Raw genomic sequence first — 19,807 nt, 5'->3', positions numbered from 1 at the left:
AACAATGAAATGAATTGGTACTACACGTACATGTATTGTGATTCGAGTAAAGAAAGCCACAGAGCAAAGTTCAAGCAATGTTAAGCAGAGGTTTATTGCAAAAACGAATCAGCAGATCACAAAGAGAAATACCAGAGTGTTACAAGATTTTGTCAGGTCTTTTGTTCATTTCCTTTATGATAACAATTGCATGTAACACGTTAACGTTTGAGCGCATGGAATGTCACTAAATAGGCCCGTAACATGAACGAACTTCACGCGACGGTATTGGCATTATCAACTTCGACAATCCTAATGAAATATTATCTAATAACACATAATACCCAAAAATCCAAAATATATGAAAGCACGTGAATATACTTCTGAGTAATCTGTAATATTACCTCATCGTTCCTCAACCATTCAACCGACCAACCCTCGAATCATCCATTTAGCCAGCCAGTTGGCCAACCAACAAGTCAACCAACCGACCAACCGACCAACGACAAACAAACAAACCAACTTACAACCAAATCATATATAAGTTCACCGTGTACATTTATACATTTTAAAACGGCTTATTAATTATTCTGTGCACATTATTGATTATTCTGTGTAGGTTTTGGATTGTAGGCCCTAACTACGTAGGTCTGTAACATGGACGAACTTTACGCGATGTAATGGCATTATGAACTTCGATATGTCTAACGAAATATTTTACATAACACGTAATATATAAAAATGTAAAAAAAATACCAAAAATTAACGCACCGGAATAAACTGAATCGAATGAATTTTAAGGCAGTAAGTGTAAGATAAAATCAGAATGCATACAGATTCCTCATAGTAAAAAGATACATAGAAGAAGCAGGATAATTTAGTTCAGTTTTTTTTATAGGGTGTGATAAAATAGAGTCACACACGAATCAATATTCCTCGTCAGCTACTGTTAATCTGATGTCAATTGAATCATTTCAAATAATTGTACTATGTAGAGAATGCGTGCATGATGCAAATATGTTTTCTACCTACAACGCTAGGGGCGCCCTTCCCTATGAGCAGCTACTTCCTGTTACACCTTTTTTTCAGCGGACTATCTGATCTTCTCCTACATAATTATACTATCTTTGGTTCTATCCACTGCTCATTGACACTTGTGGGAAGGAAATGATGACTTCGCAAGCATTGTGGATAGGCTAGTACTTCACAAGCAGTGTTACCGCCATGCTTAATACAGGGATAATTTAGACATCGTGTGCACGCGGAAGTGTTGACCTCTGGTCACTGATTCCAGTCAATTAATCTTTCTGATGAGTGGTCAAAAAGGGGAGATCCTAGCGCCCTTGGTTAGTGCGATGAGGACGAGCGAACCACTGACTGCTTTCCTGCTACTGGGAACGAGGTTGAAATAAACTGTACACGCACGACATTTTGGTGACGTAAACTACAAGACACGTTGGTGCTGATTGGTCAAAAGTACTAGTGCAGTGAAAATCGATCCCAAAGGGCTTCAAACATTAATATGGTATCGATACCGAATAAAGTTTGGCCCACATTTGTTTCAAACATTACTCTCAGCCTATCCTGGTCTGGCACAGGCGCCCAATGCCGAGTCATAGTCAGGATGTGTTTGTTACATAAATCACTTCTGGTCATTCTTCAAATTTAATTTTCAGCGTGAATTGTCTTACACAATATACAAGATTGTACTTTTCGGTATGAACGTTGGAACCTCGCCGCAATTAAGTATGGCTCATGCGTATCTGAATAATGGGCCGGTGCAAGAACAGGGGACTTTTGGCGCAAATGAAAAAAAATGTTCATCAATTTGACTGGACAAATTGTATCTGAATGAAAATATCAATTCATCTTGTTCAGGGAGTCATCATGATCACAGGTCATCATTATGCTACAAAGTGGCACTTCATAAACATGAAAAAAAAACAAGGTTTTCAATTATCTTCATCAATAGTAAAGCAGCGACATTGATTGTAATTTCAACCATTATCTTTTTGCCATTTACATACAAATTCCAAATAAACTGCCTTTGGATGAAGTCACCATTAAGTCATCATAAATTTGAAGTATCCATGCAGGTTCTAAAAATACAAATATTCTGTGTATTATAAAAATAGAGCAGATGTATTTATACAAGGAATTGAATAATATTTTAGTAAAAAGACCTCATTTTTCCAATGCAAAAATATACATTTCATTAAATATGCTAAATATAATTAATTTATTTAAATAAATGAATATGTAAATTACTTATTTGAATGACGTCTTATCACCACACGATACGTTGCATTCTATAACCATTTCACATACATGTTCTCTAAGATGTTTGTAAAAAGTGTCAAAAGTTATCTCATCAAATTATAATAGTATGAGACCCCCCACATAGACTCTTGTTTTAAACATTTTTTTGGAAGGTGAAATATACTATACATTTCGAAATGTGGATTGTACTTCACCATAACAATAAGCTGGCAGTAAAATAAGGGGAGTTCATTCTAGTTAATAACGACATAAATTTAACATTTAAATTTCAGTTTTATCAGAGATGGTTTGTTTTAAGTATAAAGGACCAGGACATAAATTGAATGGCATGTGTCTTTCACAATATTATTTATACCATATAATAGTTTGCAAATATATATATTTCAAACAGCAAGACAAGCACGCATAATTAATTGCTAGTTAAATGATAAGGAGAAAACCTATGAAAATGTATTCATATATTGTCAATGTTTGTTGCCTTAGATATCATCAATTTAAGGCTTTTGAATAACTTGGCATGTAAGTTCTCAAATTAGGCTCGATAATGTTCCTGTGTAAAGTAAATATCTGAATACTGATGCATATATCCGAATACTAATGCAATATATAGACATGAATCTTCTATTGTCTGCATAACTAACATGGCAATAAAAAATAAAAAATTCTCTGCCAAAAAGCAACAATGAACCTTTTTGTGTTTGGTCATCAACATTACAATTCAAAGAGCAGATCAAAAATATGTTAATCTTACATTAAAAAACATTCTGGGTAAGTATACTCGTTAATAGAAAATAACACATTTCAGGTCTAAATTCTGGGTAAATATGATGTGTAATAAAAACTCCTTCTTTCAGGTCTTTATACTGTTGTCTCCAAAATCATGTATCAATCGCCATGGTTAGGCTTTGTGAGTCATTTTACCAACTTCCTCTGCGTCGCAGTCTTGATTGTCAAGGATAGTCTCCACCTCAACCAGCTTGTAGGGAAGATGCTCATCGTGACAAGCCTCGTCATTTTTACAGGCTTCCACTATCTGTGAACAAAGAATGCATATAAAAAAAACCATAAGTCAAATTTACCAATTCCAACAATATTCATTTCTGCCATCAGCACAATGCAAGTTTTCTGGCTTGACTTTCATAAATAGGCCACACAGAGCCTTTAATAATGCGATTAATTAAAACATTTGCCTCTGAGAATAAAGACACGCTCGATTTCTAAAAGTCAAATACATGGACAATAAACTCACCATTTGGCTTTATGTCTAAATAGTGTATGAAAAGTTTCGCTAAAGCGGTATATTGTTTAAATAGTAAATGAACAGTTAAGCTTCAACAAGATATATCTTGTTAATAATTTGGAAAAATTCTGAAGGTTCGCAAGTTTCGACCGGCTAAATTTCAAATAAATTTGTTTGTACACCTTGTCGAAAATTTCAATTTTGTGTGATTATAAAAATTTCACTTAATTTAAAGGTCATTTTTTTGGAGGGGGGGGTAAAATTATCTTATATAACACACGCACATAGATGTCTGTATTTGCCTGCAATCGGGGACCCCCTATTTTCCCTCTTTTGTTTGTACTTTTTAGGAAGACTTCCCATATGTTTTGTACACGATTTTAAATTGGGAACCTTTTCGGAATTGGGAACCATATTGTCATCTATTGTTCAACGTCCCCTATTGAATGCAGAAACAAACTCACATACATTTTTTTTTCTGTCACGGCATATTTAAAATTACTTCACCTCAATGACGGAATTCAGACAAGTGGCAATAATGAATACATTTTGCAATATCCTCCCAAAAGACTAAAACAAAAATCCCAGCCACATTTACAACAAAATCGCATTCTTTCTTGAATATCAAAATACCTGTTTTCATATCATCAGCTACTTGTTTCTGCTGGTTGCCGCTTTCTTCTATTGGCAAGTCTGCCACTTTCTGTGATCGCTTGTGCTTCTTGTACAGGACCGCAGCTAGCAACACGACCAACAACAGCACACAAGCACTGACTGAGCATACAAGTGGTATAAGTAGAGAAGGTTCGCCGTTGTAGGCGTACTGGAAGTAACCAATGTTGAAGGATAGTGTGTTTCCATGAATCACCTGGTTGAAATTTACAGACAAAAATAAAGGAAGAGATCGGACAGTGATGTTAAAAAACCACAATAGTAAGAATAAGGCTTAGTTATCCCAATTGCCTGATCATCATTGCCTGATTATGGCATAAAATTCATGGAAATGGCCCTTGATTGCCCATCCCTTTCTATGCCTCATGTGGAAGAGTGGAAGGGGAATGGGGTGTAAAGGACCCCCATGTCAGCGCCATTGACCACAACTGACCATGAGATGCTGCTGCCTTTTCGACGCAAAGCAGCTACTATCAATCACATTAACTACCTCTACTCTCACAGGTATCCAATTTACCCCTGGGCGGGCAGAAGCAATGACTGACAAAGTGCCTTGCCCAAGGACACACACACCTCAACCCCAGGCTGGACTCGAACCAGCAACCTGCAGAATTACTAACAGGCTACTTTACGAGTTCGATGCTCCAGACCATGCATGGGGTCGAGGCGCTAGCGCTCCAGATAACTGAAGAGCAGTGGACGGCATAGTCTTCTTAAATAAGTTACGTAATTATATTATAGTATTGTTAAATGAGTTACATGATGAGTGTATGTTACTGTCCTCATGTTTGTGTACAAACCAGTTTGTGAGCCCTCGACCAATTGTGGTGTGCACCTCTTTATTTGGTGTAGTTTTGGTGCACATGTGGTGTCCACCAATTGTGCACCAGCTTTACGCAAATGATGTGGCTACACCAAACATACACCCCAAAATCTTAGCCATAATGTACATACACCAAAAGTACACCACATTTAGTTGGTTCTCAAAGCAAGGCACCAAATATAAACCACATTTTGTTAGTTCTTTGAACACTGCACCAAACATGCACCAGATAAAGTTGGTTGTCAAGCATGGTACCACATGTACACCACGTTTGGTTAGTTCTTTGGACACTGCACCAAAGTATGCACCAGATAAAGTCGGTAGTCAAGCATGGCACCAAATGTACACCACGTTTTGGTTAGTTCTTTGGATATTTGGCAGTTGACCTATGACCTCACATTCCATTCACACAACTCCCCTGCAGAGTGCGGGAGATTTGAATTCAGTCAGTTAAGGTTTTGAAGTCAAGTCATATATAAAGAACAGCTGGCTTTCTGTGCCCTTATGCTGGTGAAGCCACAGTGCAAACTGTTAATTCAAATGGTTTTTGACGACTTTTGGCTGGATGATTGGACTTGAGATGGACTAGATTACAAAAATGCTTTAAGCAAACAACAGCAATCCTTCACATGTTGTGTCACGGCAAACAATTAAACATTACCCAAACAACAGGTAGACCCTTCGTTGTATTCATGCCAAGGTAATCGCCAGCAGCTGGTCCCTCTTCAGGTAATCTGCATGACAGAGCACCCGCACCCACAGTCACAGCGGTACACAGGGACTTCCCAATGTGGACCGTTACCTCTTCATTTGTTATCGCTAGATTCAGTCTCACTCCCTGAGTGGAAATTTATACAATATTAATTGATTCATATTGATCTGCAAAATCTCCAGCAGCATGCATATGAGGTTAGAAGCACACTTTCACAAAATGCAACTGACCTTAATAGTCAGATCAGGCCCTGCTTGCTGCTCAATGCCATCCACATTTCCATACGCAGGATCATTGAAGGGGTAGTATTCAGGATTCTGGAAGTACTCCAGAGGTGTACAGCCATCATTTTGGTCGACAGAGCACCAGGTTCGGAGGGCTTCCACGGCATCCATGATAAACCCAGTGGTTACGTTCACGCTGGTGTCCGCATCCAGGACCAGATTTGGAATATTGATTTCTGGTGAAGTGCAGATCATTTTGTCATCACTTGTCACGCTACAGTTCTGAAATCAAGTACACATTTGTTTTATAAAATTAATCTCGCTGTGATACACTTTTCTGTCAGTGTCAGAAATAGTACTCGGGAAATGTAATTCTACACAAAATAAATTGACACATCTAAACACTGCAAACTTCACAATCAGTACATTTTCAGTTGTAATTTTCCATCAAGCAAACTTCACATTTGGGTTTGTATTTTTTATACACCAGTTGCTTACCCCGACAAACTCTTGTTCATTATCCCCGTAGATGATGACTATCTGCGGTTGTTGAATGATTGAGAAACCAGATCCGTTGACTGTCAGCTCTCGACCACCACTGATTCGATTCATTCCAGATATAAGAAATATTAATGACTGAATAATTATAAATCAGACTGGAAATCTTTCACTTCCTTAAGAATAAATACAATAAACAAAGCACAAGCACAAGCACAAACATATGGCAAATTTAATTAATTCTTCTCTTTTTTGTTTTGCTTTGAGGTGAAAATGGAAAATAAACTGAAACCTACGCTAAGACACTGGTAGAGGGATTGATTTCCTCCACATCTGGATCCACGGTGTATGTATAGTTGGCCATTGAGAATCTTTCTACTCCATCAAATGAGACATTCACTATCCAAGAACCGAGACTGTCAGTACGGGATGTGATACAGGTTATACTGTCATCAGTGACTCTCGCTCTGTATCAAGCAGTGGGGAAAATGTAATGTTTAAATCTTTTAAAACTCTCCGTGCAAAGAAAACCAAATGTCAAAAGAGCCGTATGCTTAAGTGTTGGAATCAAGACATAATGAAGGCCAAAGACGGTATGTCTTTGGAAAGACGAAAGTTGGGATCTTGTTCAAGTAAAACAACAACACTCGTCAGTCAAAAATTGGAAATAGAGCTCCCGAATTAGTCCCTTCTTAAGCTAAAGATCTTATCTGAAAATTTGTCTAAGCCCCACCATTATTTTAGCCGTCAGATTCCTTTGAAAATGTTCACTTACTTGTGCAAGTTGGTCAAGGAAAAATGAGAAAAATCACAGATACGGCTAAAGTATGAGTTTTACTCGCCTGTCAACAACACATGGTATATCATCTATAAACACTTCAATGTTCCTCCAAGCATCCAGAGATTGGCCGGAGATTGTCAGCCTAGTGCCACCAGATTGTGGACCCATCTTGGGATTGATGTCATCGAGCATTGGATTCTGGGAGTCAACAAATTGTCAAAAAATGGTGTATAAGGCCTCAAATGTCAAGTCTACCACACAGGAAAACAGATATTCTTTTTTATTTATTTCTGGTAATGAAACTAAGGATTCCTCAAAAGTGCCCTAAGCACAGTAGCTCAAAAGCCTGAAGAAACCTGAAGAGAGAAGACAATGAGAAGAAACTACAGTATTAGAAGTGGGAGGAAAAGCCCAGAGGAATATTCTGAGGAAAACCAACGGAATCAGGTAGGGACTGAAAACCCAAACAAAAAATTGGCCCGGGCAGGATTCGAACCATGATCACAGCGGTGGAAAGCGTGTAAAGTACTGCTACGCCAACCTGACTCCCCAAGACAATAGACTCCCCATGTCCTTGAAGGACTCATCAGATGTAAGAACCCTCGGAACTATTTACCGTCATGTCCCCCAGTCCTTCCCACCAACTGTGACGGATAGAGTAAGGCAGGCTTATACGCATGGAAAGAAACTTCTTCTTTGGTGGGGTGATGATATTGAAACACTGGGACCCATCCAGCATTTATTTTAACCCTGCGCAGAGTGACCTGCTGCCCTTTGGGAACCAGGTAACCGACTTTTTGGAATAAAAATAAAGAAATAGGGCCAATAATGTTCACCTCCTATCTAATCCTCATTCAACCCTTACCAAATCAGCTCATTCAATGAACTTTGCAGCCGGGCTACACCCAGGCCGTCTCAGCAAACTTTTGACCAGACCTCCTGCCAAGTCTAATTGAAACAGCAACAAAGACCTGTAACTTGACACAGTCATCTCCCTTCATAACTGCATACCACAGCCGCCAGTCAATTATCTTTCCAGCGCACTGTCTGGCAACTGTCTGGAGGCTGTCTGGCACGTGGCTTTTTGTTGTATTGCTATGAATAGGATCATGCGTAGTGCGGGAAAGTACCTGCTGCCCAAAGGGCAGCAGTTGACGAGTTGTTGCAAAGTTTTTTTGTAAACGCTGCGCAGGGTTAAGGCCCGTGAAATTTTAAAATCAGACCGCCTTGCTTTTTTTAATCAAACTGTGGAAGGCAAAATCTTTGAACATGTATGAGCCCAAATATGCTTATTATTTCAAGTCCTTATTTGTCTCAGACTGGTAAAAGATATGACTTTGTGAGGCAAAATCTGGCAACTGTGAAGAAGAAGTCGAGTCATATTATTTTACCTTGTATTCAAAGGTCACGTTTCCCTGGCTAGCCTGCATTGATCCATCTCTTCCAGTAACTGTCATTTGCAGGGATGGTGGTGTCACATCGCGTCGCCTGCGTGTTGCAGTCTCTCCTAGCGTACGACAGCTGACACTGCATTAAATATTCAAGGAATAAACTATGAGTGTGATGGATGTGGAAATGAACTAGAAACTAGGGGAAGCCTTATATACCTGATATTTGGTGCATTCCATTCCAGCAAACATTTGGAACATTGGCAAGCTTTCCTGCACAGCTGATGGGAGATTGCTGGCAACTTTGATGCCAGCAGTATCAATATACCATACGAAGTTTTGAAGCCTACCATAGTTTACTACGTTAAACAGCTTTGATTTCAAATCATTAAATATGGACAAGTTTCCATTCATCTGCGGGTCAAATTATCAAACGATTCCTTGATTTTACTTCAAGTTAAGGTTTGGTTGGTAAAAATTATCTTAAATTAATTTGGTGTCACGCTATAATTTTGAAACCTTGCAAAGGAAATATCCTCTTTTTAAGGTCCCACATTAGGTTCGTCTTAAACAACGCTAACTCTAGCAACACCAGGTACTTTTGCTTCTATCTTTTTGATTCCCTAAGCTTCTATCAACTGCTGCTGATAATTTCTTCAAGAAACTAATTACCTGCTCCCAGTTCTGTACTGGTAATCATCCAAAGCACAATCTTGACCCCCGACTTTCACTTCTAGGATGTCACTGTATCGCAGTCCTATGTCAGTCCCAGACACAGTCAGTAGAGTGTTCCCTTCGGTGGGTCCAAATAGCGGATACACCTACAGAAATTGACACGAAAGAAAACAAAAATCATTTGCTTATTCTCATGATCTCTTTTCATGCTATGCATTTAGAACTCATGGCCGAAATTTCATTGCATTTACCAGTAAGATCATAATGACTGCACCCAGTCCAAAAGATTTCTGAGAATTCAGGAGTTAAAACTCTATTAATTACCTGTGCTCATATTTCCCACCAGGCAATGTCAACTGCATATTGATTTCCACTGGTCCACAGACGTACCTGTTTCAGTAAAGGATCAGGGCAGTTGATGGTATTATTCCGAGTGACCTTCTCATCAGCTGTCATGCACACAGTGCTGTCTATCACCCCACAGGTATCCCCACACCACATGCATCCCAGCTCAGCACGGGTAGTTTCGTTAGAAATGCAACGGCTACAGTCAGGACGCAAGACCTCACACTTGTACAGCGTCACTAGAAACACAACAACAAAGGTCCGGAGATAAAACCCACTGCGGTTCTCAAACAACAATTCAATCTCAAAATCGAGAATTGTAAACTATGTACGTTAGGCCCATGTGTTTCCTTACCGATCTAGGCTTCGATCAGACTGTTCATGTATTTCGGATGGGTTATCAGTTCAAACAAATGAGATTGGGGTTCAGTAATGTACCATGGATCATTTATAAATCAAGATCAGTGATAGGTCACATGTTGACCCTCTGAACTCTGACCTGTGAAATTATATCTATCATCCACGGTGTGCATGACGTTATTGCTGTCTGTCCACTGTAGTGTCAGAGATGCATTCAATTCTTGCTCAGCGGCTGTGAAAGTGTACTGCAGTAGTAAACAACGGGAAAAATATAAAGAATTTCAGCAATATGGCACATGTATATATGACATTCGTTAGAGTACTAACTCCCAAGACAAAATTTTTAGGACCGTAAAGATCTTATATATAAAAAAAAATCAAGTTTGACTCAGTGAGCCAGAGCACAAATACAAATCATGTTTGCGTGTCTCCTACCTAAATGTTTCTTTCAGAAAGACAATAATAGTATTCAAACATCAAGCCCTCTTGTTTTTAACTGAAAAGGGTCTGATAAGATTCAGGATCAAGTTTGACTAGTTTGAACCAGAGCACAAGTCAAATCTGTAGTTGATCCATTTAATCCGGTCAGTTTTATGAGGTGCAGACCTCATAAAACCTTTCGTTTTCATGTAACTGATCGGGAAATGGACTACAACTTGGCTACAACACTGTGCTCAAGAAAAATGAGAGAGAGCAAAACGTCCTCACAGCTTTCATGCCACAGATCAAACTTGAATGAACACGAGTTGCAGCTACACTCTGGGTAGATCCCTCTACATCAAGACTGCACTGAAAGCTCTGCAAGAAAACAAAATACAACATTATGATTCCTTCACGAGCTTGATTTCAAGGCTGAAAATCCATTTCTCTATCTTAAGTAATGCACAACATTGTAGGAATAACTCCCTGGTGTCTTCATCAAGAACTCAATTCCAAGGCTGAGTAGCTCCGCGTGGACGAACCAGCAAGCATGTTGCCAATTGTTAGGGTTTGTATTGCGCTTCCATGCACTTGATTTTCAGTTTATGCAGTTTTTTTCATTTCACGTCTGTAAGCAGTATGTAAAGCAAAAAGTATGGTTTTTTTTAGAAGAAGCATAATTTGCTTAAAACCGTGATACCATGATAGAAATGTCCACCATTACATAAATGTCCACGTGCTTATTAAGCTAAAAGTAAGCAAATCGTTTTCGCTATGTAGTAGGCACAACTTTCTTCATAACCTTACAGCTTTAGCAACAAATATGTACCACGTGTCTTGGTAATCATTTGCTTTATTTTTACAGAATTTTTCCTTTTTTGACCGAGTTGCACTTACCTCTGCTGTATCTGGAGGGTTGTCAACAGCCACAACAATCTGCCTATTGATGTCACTAGGGACCAGCACTTCACCACGTTGGGGTTGGAGCTGAGGCTGGCATGAGTTTGGTCCTTGCATTGCAGTTCCTCGACTCTGGCGAAATCAAAAGAAAATATATGTCTTGGAAAGGTGGTGGCTTTTAGAACCTTACACTGAAATTACGATGGTCCAGGAACGACTTTTTAATGTTTACCTTTTCAATATGAACCTTGTATTTTCCTAACACTCAACATACGTACCTCTATGATCGATACAGATATTTGATCAAATCGGACAGAACCAACTTTTGGAGAATATTATCGGAAGACTTCATCATTATGCTTGTTTATTGTAGGTAAAGCTTGTCTTTAAACTACATTTGAACATGCTAAGAATAGCCTATGTGAGAAAACGGAAGAAAATAGACAAATGTACACCATGATGACTGCATCTTGTGTAGTGGCTTCAGACTTACTGCATTGAGAGCGTTTTAGGAATCCTTGGTTGCATTCCCACAAAATGAAATTATATTACCAATACTTATTGATGATATCAAATAGCTTAAACAATTTTACCATAACCTGGACTTACATATTGTCCCGTCATGATGATTTCATTCGGATTGGAGCACGTGGAGTTGTCATGTGTACATGTGTTTTCAAACAAACACCAATTACAGGCCCAGCGACTACCAACACAGGTCACACAGCTGAAAAAGAAACCCCAAAAATGACAAATGAAAGTATTGTTTACGTCTTTGTTCTACCAGATATGGTGCTCCAAAATATTGTGACGGAGATAACCAAAAATGCAGGCACACGGTCGTTTTGGTTTTTCATCATTAATAGCTCATACTTCATGCAATTAATTGATGCAACTTTTAATTTCACATTTGAAGGAGACTAATATTACTTGACTTTTCGTAGTTTAATCAACCTTTTCAGTTGTTTACTTAAATTATTGTACATAGGGACATTTTAAAGAATACCGTAGGACATGCGTGTTGAGTGGTTTTTGAGGGGGGTATTGTAAAGATTGAGCATCTTGTCCTTTATTTTAAAGAGTTTATAACACTGCATATCATCAGAATCATGTTAAAGTAAATGTTTACCGCTTATAATAATCAAATTTTCATCCTAAAATTGTTCGACTTATAGTGCCTTTAAGTGGCGGGACATGAATGTAGACACTTACTGAAGAATGACCAATATGTACAACATAAAGACTTACCTTTTGTGGGTGTCACACTCGTAGAAGCCGAAGTCGATATGGACAAAGTCCACACTTGTCTCTGAAGACATGACGCTCAGTGTAACTGTCACATGGTCTTCTGAATGACCAAGAAAGCAAATAAAATCCAATACATGGTGTAGTGATGAGTAAATTATGAAGGCGTGTATTGTGAAGGCAACACTGGCAGTTTAAAGCTGCACAGTGCGACATTAAATGTCTTGTGTTTATTACTTACCTCCACTTGGTATTGCAGGTATGTTGTTTGCTGGTGGTGTCCTGCAATCGAAGCTATCTCCATTGTAGTTGGTTGCTTGGCTGCTGAACTGATCACCAAACCTACACACATAATGCTCGCCATCAAGCAGATCTGGTAACTGCTGCACTGTCAACATTATCTATGTGTACAGAGCGAAGAAATACAACAGAGCCAGAAACAGGAATTTTGGAGCAGGTTTGAATGTGATCTGTAGCTATGACCTCAGTTCATCTGAATCTGATCCAATGCTGGTTGTCAACGATGCATATCTGGACTAATCTAGTCGACAGTTTGCAACCAAATGAGCTTGGCAGCATCACTGGTTACAACAGCTGCAAGCATCACAATGCACAGCAGGGAGCCAGTACCAGAAGTTTTATGATAACAGTTCAACTAGAGACGCCTGAACACTGCATGTTATTTGCAGACATAAGTTACGTCACAAACCGACAACTAGTCGACTAATGGCCCTTGCTGGATCTTGCTACTGGTTTAGAATCACTTCAAGTGGTCTGTGTTTTGCTTTCAGAGAATATTTTTTTCCGAGTAGGATTCCACTTCAGCGGGGAAAAAAATATAGCCCTGATACCATATACACATTTTTCTTCCTGTAAGTGTTCAACTTAAGTTGGGGAAATTAGAACAGGAAAATTCCTCAATACATTCGGTGACTGTACCTGCTGATCAGTCAGCGTGATTGGCAGGCTGTTATGGGGAAGGACTTGACTGATTTCAATGCACTGTGAATCGTTGTAGGCCAACCAACGAGTCGACACATCCTGCAGTGGACAGTCATGGTATCGGGTGCACCTTGATGGAATGGGATCAAAACAAATAAGGTGTTACTATATTATTTCAGAATTTCAAATATTTCCAGTACATCAACAGTGTACTGTTGATCTAAGAAAAATGTAAAAATTGTAACTTCCGGAAAAAAAGCTTTTAAAGATTATCCCCAAGCGATGTTAATTCCGAATTTCAGTGCAGCCCAGGAAATAATTCTGGTTAAAATAGGAGCCTTTTAAAACTAGATTTTCAAACTCAAAATTTTAGTACACGAGAGCAAAGAAATGACTCCACAAAGATACGCATTTCAGTATGTGTGTTTCACATGATCTAAACTTATTTGAAAATATGCATTACATTTTTTTATAATTTATATTTTACATCTGGTTTTTTTTTGACACACCCTGTAATGAGACGACATACGCATACATAGCTGTATAGAGAAACATCGCCTGTGACTAACCTTCTTTCCAGAGTGCACCATCCACAGTATGGGTCTCCATCATTCCCTGCATTAGTCCCAATACACGCCTCGCAGGTTGTGTACCGATCACAATTCTCAGGTTGCATCTTGACCAACTGTGCAAGGAATAATCGCACCCTGAAATCTGAGACGTCTTTGCTTAAAGACTTACGACTGTTGACCCCAACTGCCGCCCGTGATGACATGCCGAGAGGCAATCAACAGGCAAAACAGACAACCAAGCATCTCTCTCACATCATTTTGCCAACATTAAACACTTATGTCAACACTTTTTTTACACCACTAAATTTTTCAGAGAAATCCATGTACTAAAGAATAGAACAGGTTGCTAAAAGTCAGTATCACATGACCACAGGATCAAATTTTGGTCTTTACAAACAAGCATTATTTTTATCTTCATTCACAGTCACAGAATTAGAAAAAAAAAATTGGCTATCATTTGGTAAGCTGAGAACAACTGTTTATTGGATTTCTGAATAAATTTCAAATTCGCCCTTTGTCAGTTTGAGCTAAGCGTTAAATCAAAGGAAGAGGGATCATGTTGTTTCCTTTCCCCCAGACATTTGGAAAATATATATCAATTTTTTGAGCATATAAAGATACCTTTTGTTCAGTGAGCACATAAATCACTCCACTTGTCTCATTGATCTTGATGTCTGTCAGTACTGGACTGGTGTCTAAAGAAACTCTCTCACTCAATCTGGCTGCAATATTACTTTCCATGTAAACCTAAAACATGCACACAAGAAATATTCACGACATTTACTCACAGGATGAATAACCATCAACCAACTTGAAACAAAAAGGGTTTTCCTAAACACTCTTTGTGTACAGACAGCTGATATTCCGCCTAAAAGTACACAGTGTAGTATCTGCTTGAATTGATGAGTTGGCTTGATATTAACAAACATTCCACACTCAAAATTAATTGTGTTTTTGGTAGTTTTGGTTTTTCTTCAAAGATTTGTCATACATGCACTTGTTCAATTACTTTCGCCAAGGAGGTTATGTTTTCATCCACGTTGGTTGGTTGGGTGATTGGTTTGCCTGTGAACAAGACAACTCAAAAAGGTATGGACGGATTTTCATGAAAAATTTATGGGAGGTGGTCCTTGGTACAAATACAAATCGAAATTAGATTTTGGAAGTGATCCCGATATGGGGCTTTTTTTTAAGGATTCTTTACCATTTTTATGTGCGAATTTGGAGCCTCTGTTTTACGACCCTTTTAATGTAAAAACTCACAGTCAACCAGGGTGACCGTATGAAAATAGCACAATGTTGCTAGATGCAAAAATCTGCTAGTTTCTACTTTTTAATATTGAAATAGAAGTATTATCATATGAGCAACCCTGTTAACATTTTAAATGTGCAATAATATATGGCAGTCCACTGGATATGCCAGTATTTCTTTTGGGTGTGCTGACAATATGGCGGGGAATTGTTTAGCCTTAGTGGAGGTTTACGCGCTCTGAGTGCCTCCTAGTCCCTAATATTTTTACCTTTGGCACATACAGGGACTTCATTTATATAAGAACATCTGAACATCCCCCATATTTATCCCAAAACTTTAAGAAAGTCTCATATTTATCATGTGTACCACAAGCCACCATTTTAAAAATATTTTACCTTCAGTAGATCTCCACTTGATGTCCCAATGAAAGCCACGGTGTGGTTGACTTCAATGCTGGTGATGATGGACGACATCAGAGTACCTGGAGAATATTAAAACTTTTTTTTTACATATATTTCATCAATTGATGACCAACTGTAAGAATGGTGAAAACAAATAATTGAATCAAAGTTTACCTGGTAATTCCAGCACAGCTGTAGATGGCACTGGATCGATGCCCTTGGCATACTGGAATAGTTGCAGCTGATTTTGATCATTCGTTACCGGGATGCAAAAGTATCGGTCTAAAATGGGAATCTGTGGATTGTAAACAAGCACAACTTGCTATTAAATGTTATGTTTGCAGGAATTTTAGTCTGTTTTATTTTTAAGTTCCATTTATATGTGCAAGGTTGGATATGTTGGTCTTACAGTACAGGTATACAGGCTGAGAAAAAAAATTATCATTATTTTTGCAATAATTTGATGTGCAACAGTGCTCCCTTGAGTCACTTTGAATCCAGACAAGGTATTTAATTTCTGCCTCAAACATAAATGATGTTCATTTATGTTTGAGCTTCCTCTTTGGGCAAACACAATCTACAAGGAGAACCATGTCAGTAGTTCCAGTCCTGTTGGTGCTGGTTCAAAGAGATATGATTGCATCAAGAAATGTAGGCATAGTGGCCTATATCATCTAATTCACCTTACTATGAGTGGGAATTGCTGGGTGCAATACTGGCTAAGTTGTTACAATGAGAGGTGTTGTAATGTCATTTCTCTCTTGGGAAAGTTACAATGTGAATCCAACAAAGGAAATAGGTTTAGCCTGTTGACTTACCCCAAAGCTACTACAGAAAGAACCCTCCAAATAGTCAACAGAGAAGGAATTTCCATTCTGAATACATCCCCGCACTGCTTCTCTGAAGGCAGCCCAGATATCCGTCATCCTGTACACACACAATGCTGAGTGATCGATGGGTACATCACTGGTACCCGGAGCTCCTTGGTTCTTGGCAAACACAGCATACAGCACCTGCTCGTCTGCAGTGAGACCCCATGATGCCGCTAGATCAGGTCCTGCTGGTCCAAAGTGAGCTGCTTGCACCAAGCTGTACACACTGCCATCTGATCCACTGCACTGTAGGGTAATTTCTGTGTATGCGTCTAGGTTGGGACCACCTTGACAGACTCTGCTCATCTTAGAAACAAACTGGGCAGAATTCGTCAAATCTTCCTTCTGCGAGGTGACAAAGTATGTGAATCCCTTATAACCAAATGCTAAGACATACTTGATGAGAAGATTGTTTATCCCAGCAGCTGCTGTGAAAACAATGCTATTGTCATTTTGCACTGCTGATAAGAAATTAGCCATTTCCAGGCTCCTTCTTGTGATTGCCGGAAAGACTCCTCCGCTTTCAAGATTTTGACCAGTATATGTAACTCCGACATAAAGCGTTTGATTTCCACCTATTCCTTGTGCAATCACACTAACAGTAGATGCATCCTCAAATCCCGCAACGTAAGGAACTGACTCCATCACCACGTCATGAATATCCTCTAATTGTCGTAGCTGACAAATACCATCGTACACACCACCACAGGTTATCAAACTGCTTGGCCTAGTACTGTCAACCACCAGTATCTTGTTGTAGTTGTTTGTAAGGTGGCAGGGCATCACACTATCTGGCCTGCTGTCATCACAGGTTGTAACATTCTGTATCTCTCCCAAACTACCATTCAACCTGTACAACCAATTGACAGCTCCAACATGGACATCACCATGATCACTCAAGGTGAAATGGTTGAACTTTGATGCACGTCTTTCATTTTCACCCAAAATGTCCGGATTGTCAAAGCTGGTTAACTCATAGTCTGACAGATCGCCAAGCCACTCTGCTGATCCTATACGAACATTAACGCAGATGATGCTCAAAATCAGACATACTGCCCACAACAGGGTGGTGTGTCTCCTACAGGACTCCATAGTGCTCATAAAATGTCTCAGATGGCAAAGGCACTTTAATTACAGAATCCAATGGCAGACGGTAGTCTCTGCAGTAACGGAAGAATACAGTATAAACCAATTCATAATTAATGAGAACAAACAGGTTTCGTTAAAAAAATAGCCAAAATATATTTTTGAAGGGTGGCGCTGTTTAATTGGTTAAGGTACATGTACACATGAAGTCTTGTAGTATCTCTTACAACTGCACTTTTACCTTTCCTTTCAACTTTGTTCTATTCTTGCCAAAATTCAAAAGTAATACACACTGGTGCTAATTGTCAAAGCAAAACCACCGTAAGACGACTTGTAAGCAGGTTAGTAAGTTCCACCTAAATTTATAATAGCGCTGAATAATGTCAGAAAAAAAAGAAAAGCTTAAAATGTGGCATTTTTATGTTAGCACTTTGACGTAAGTAAAGATGTTCATCTGTATCATGAACAGCACCCACTTGTGCAATGTGGTCTCCAGCTCCCTCCCCCTTTTTGGATTTGCACAGCAAGGCAATTTTTGTTTTAATTTTGGTCATCCCCCATTACCCCCCCCCCCCCCCATCTCGCCGTCACAGATTTATGCCACTGCTACTAAAGCATTTACAAGCAAACTTGACCAATGACCAAGAGGTTCAATGACAAAAATCATACTTCAATGGGAGACATTTGGGACGCTTGGTGGCTGCAAAAACCTCGACCTTTTCTATTGTTTGGATCATTTTGAATATGCGCACATTAGTTTAAACACCATATGACACAAACAATTGAAAAGGTGCAGTATTTGCTTCCATCAAGCATCTCAAATATCTCACATTCCAAATGGAGGCAGTTAAAGGAGCAGTTAACATCCAGCCTGTCCCTCTATCCAAGAGTGTTGGTGACTGCAGATTCCGTTCACAGAAACAGGTGTCCCAAAGCACTGCTGGTTTGCACTTGCTAAATATTTCTTGTACAAGCCTTGCATCTTAAGCGGTGCCAACGACAGGTAACTGGCTTTACTAATGTATTGTATCCAATGGAAGGGCAAATAACGGTACATTCTGCATCTGCTGGATACTAGAAAAAGCTGCAGCAATCTCCGCTACGGGATATGCAAGTTGTAGACTTCTGACTTCTGAGTCCGGATGAGATTGGCTGGGCTTAGGGCTGTCCATTTTCAAATAATTTACTATTTGAATATTCGGATATTAGACACTGCCAGTTGCAACTGCATGCCACGCCGGTCAAAAGTTGCATGCAGAGCACGCCAGTTAAAATGTGCGTGCAGCAATAAGCCTTTTCGGAGTTCCAACTGCGCAATCGTAACCTGTGACAACGCGCATTACTTGTCTCAAATGGCCTTTGTTGACACAAACAATGTGCGTTGTCACAGGTTACGAATGCGCGCAGTTGGAACTCCGAAAAGGCTTATTGATAGGGAGTGCTAGTATACAAATATTGACTGCTTCGAGTAGTGAATAAAACTAGCCTCCCGAGGTGATCCATGGACATTCTATTTTCCCGAGGCGAACTTCACCACGAGATAAAGCATTCAATATTTGTTTTATAACACTTCACCCACAGATTCTGCTTGGTTTTAATATATTTTAAATTATTTAAATCTTAACACAATTGAATAAACTTCAATTTCAATACAAAATTGGTGGAAAATGTATTTTTCTCTTCCAAACTCCCCTTCACGAAATGTTTGAACCCAACTCTGTAAAGCTATCGTACGCCTCCCATATAATGCTATTGTATGCCTTCCATATGCTTACCTGTATTCTCACCGCACTCGGTTCCCGCCAGTACAAGAAGAAATATTTGTCACCCACACGGAGTACTCACATCCGCACAAATCCAACAGGGTGAAAGCAGCCCTTGGTATGAATAGGCATTGGTATGCACATTTAGAAAGCTAGCATTCCCGCATAGGAGCTGCAATCTACAATGTACTTTGAACTTGTGTCATCAAGCGTACAAACCTTTGACCCGGAGCTCTTTTTCAAAACCAGACTGACGTAGACCTAACACTTCACACCCCCACATGAACTTTTATACTGAGACGGAAATGAAAGAGTGGAAAAAAATCAACATATGCAGGGTGGTTGTTTAATTGCCAAACAGGAAAGAATTCACAAAT

The 19,807-nt window shown here is 39.2% G+C and overlaps 1 protein-coding gene across 1 annotated transcript; it reads right to left on the bottom strand.

Annotated features, from left to right (window-relative positions):
• Positions 1-10: 10 nt before the first annotated feature.
• Positions 11-18,998, bottom strand: LOC119732299 (plexin-B1-like). Its single transcript, XM_038205759.1, has 23 exons — positions 18,498-18,998; positions 16,528-17,741; positions 15,884-16,004; positions 15,704-15,789; positions 14,678-14,803; positions 14,054-14,169; positions 13,482-13,614; positions 12,784-12,943; positions 12,546-12,645; positions 11,907-12,024; positions 11,295-11,429; positions 10,686-10,775; positions 10,117-10,222; positions 9,663-9,856; positions 9,270-9,418; positions 8,601-8,736; positions 7,271-7,407; positions 6,725-6,895; positions 6,429-6,528; positions 5,937-6,212; positions 5,656-5,832; positions 4,133-4,367; positions 11-3,292 (listed from the first exon to the last, which is right to left on the bottom strand). Exons 2-23 carry the CDS (start codon positions 17,680-17,682, stop codon positions 3,276-3,278), a joined length of 4,038 nt encoding a protein of 1,345 aa, XP_038061687.1. The 5' UTR covers positions 17,683-17,741; positions 18,498-18,998; the 3' UTR covers positions 11-3,275.
• Positions 18,999-19,807: the final 809 nt, after the last annotated feature.

The sequence above is a fragment of the Patiria miniata genome, unplaced genomic scaffold (assembly GCF_015706575.1).
Source record: "Patiria miniata isolate m_02_andy unplaced genomic scaffold, ASM1570657v1 HiC_scaffold_24, whole genome shotgun sequence".
Lineage (NCBI taxonomy): Eukaryota > Metazoa > Echinodermata > Asteroidea > Valvatida > Asterinidae > Patiria > Patiria miniata.
The sequence above is the reverse complement of the archived record's forward strand: the minus strand, read 5'-3'. Positions and strand labels throughout refer to the sequence as shown.

Coding starts and splice junctions, on each gene's coding strand:
- LOC119732299 (XM_038205759.1), bottom strand. CDS start 17,682: ATGAGCACTATGGAGTCCTGTAGGAGACACACCACCCTGTTGTGGGCA. Junction 15,790..15,883: donor AGCTGTGCTGGAATTACCAG/GTAAACTTTGAT, acceptor AATATTCTCCAG/GTACTCTGATGTCGTCCATC. Junction 11,430..11,906: donor TCATCATGACGGGACAATAT/GTAAGTCCAGGT, acceptor TGATTTCGCCAG/AGTCGAGGAACTGCAATGCA.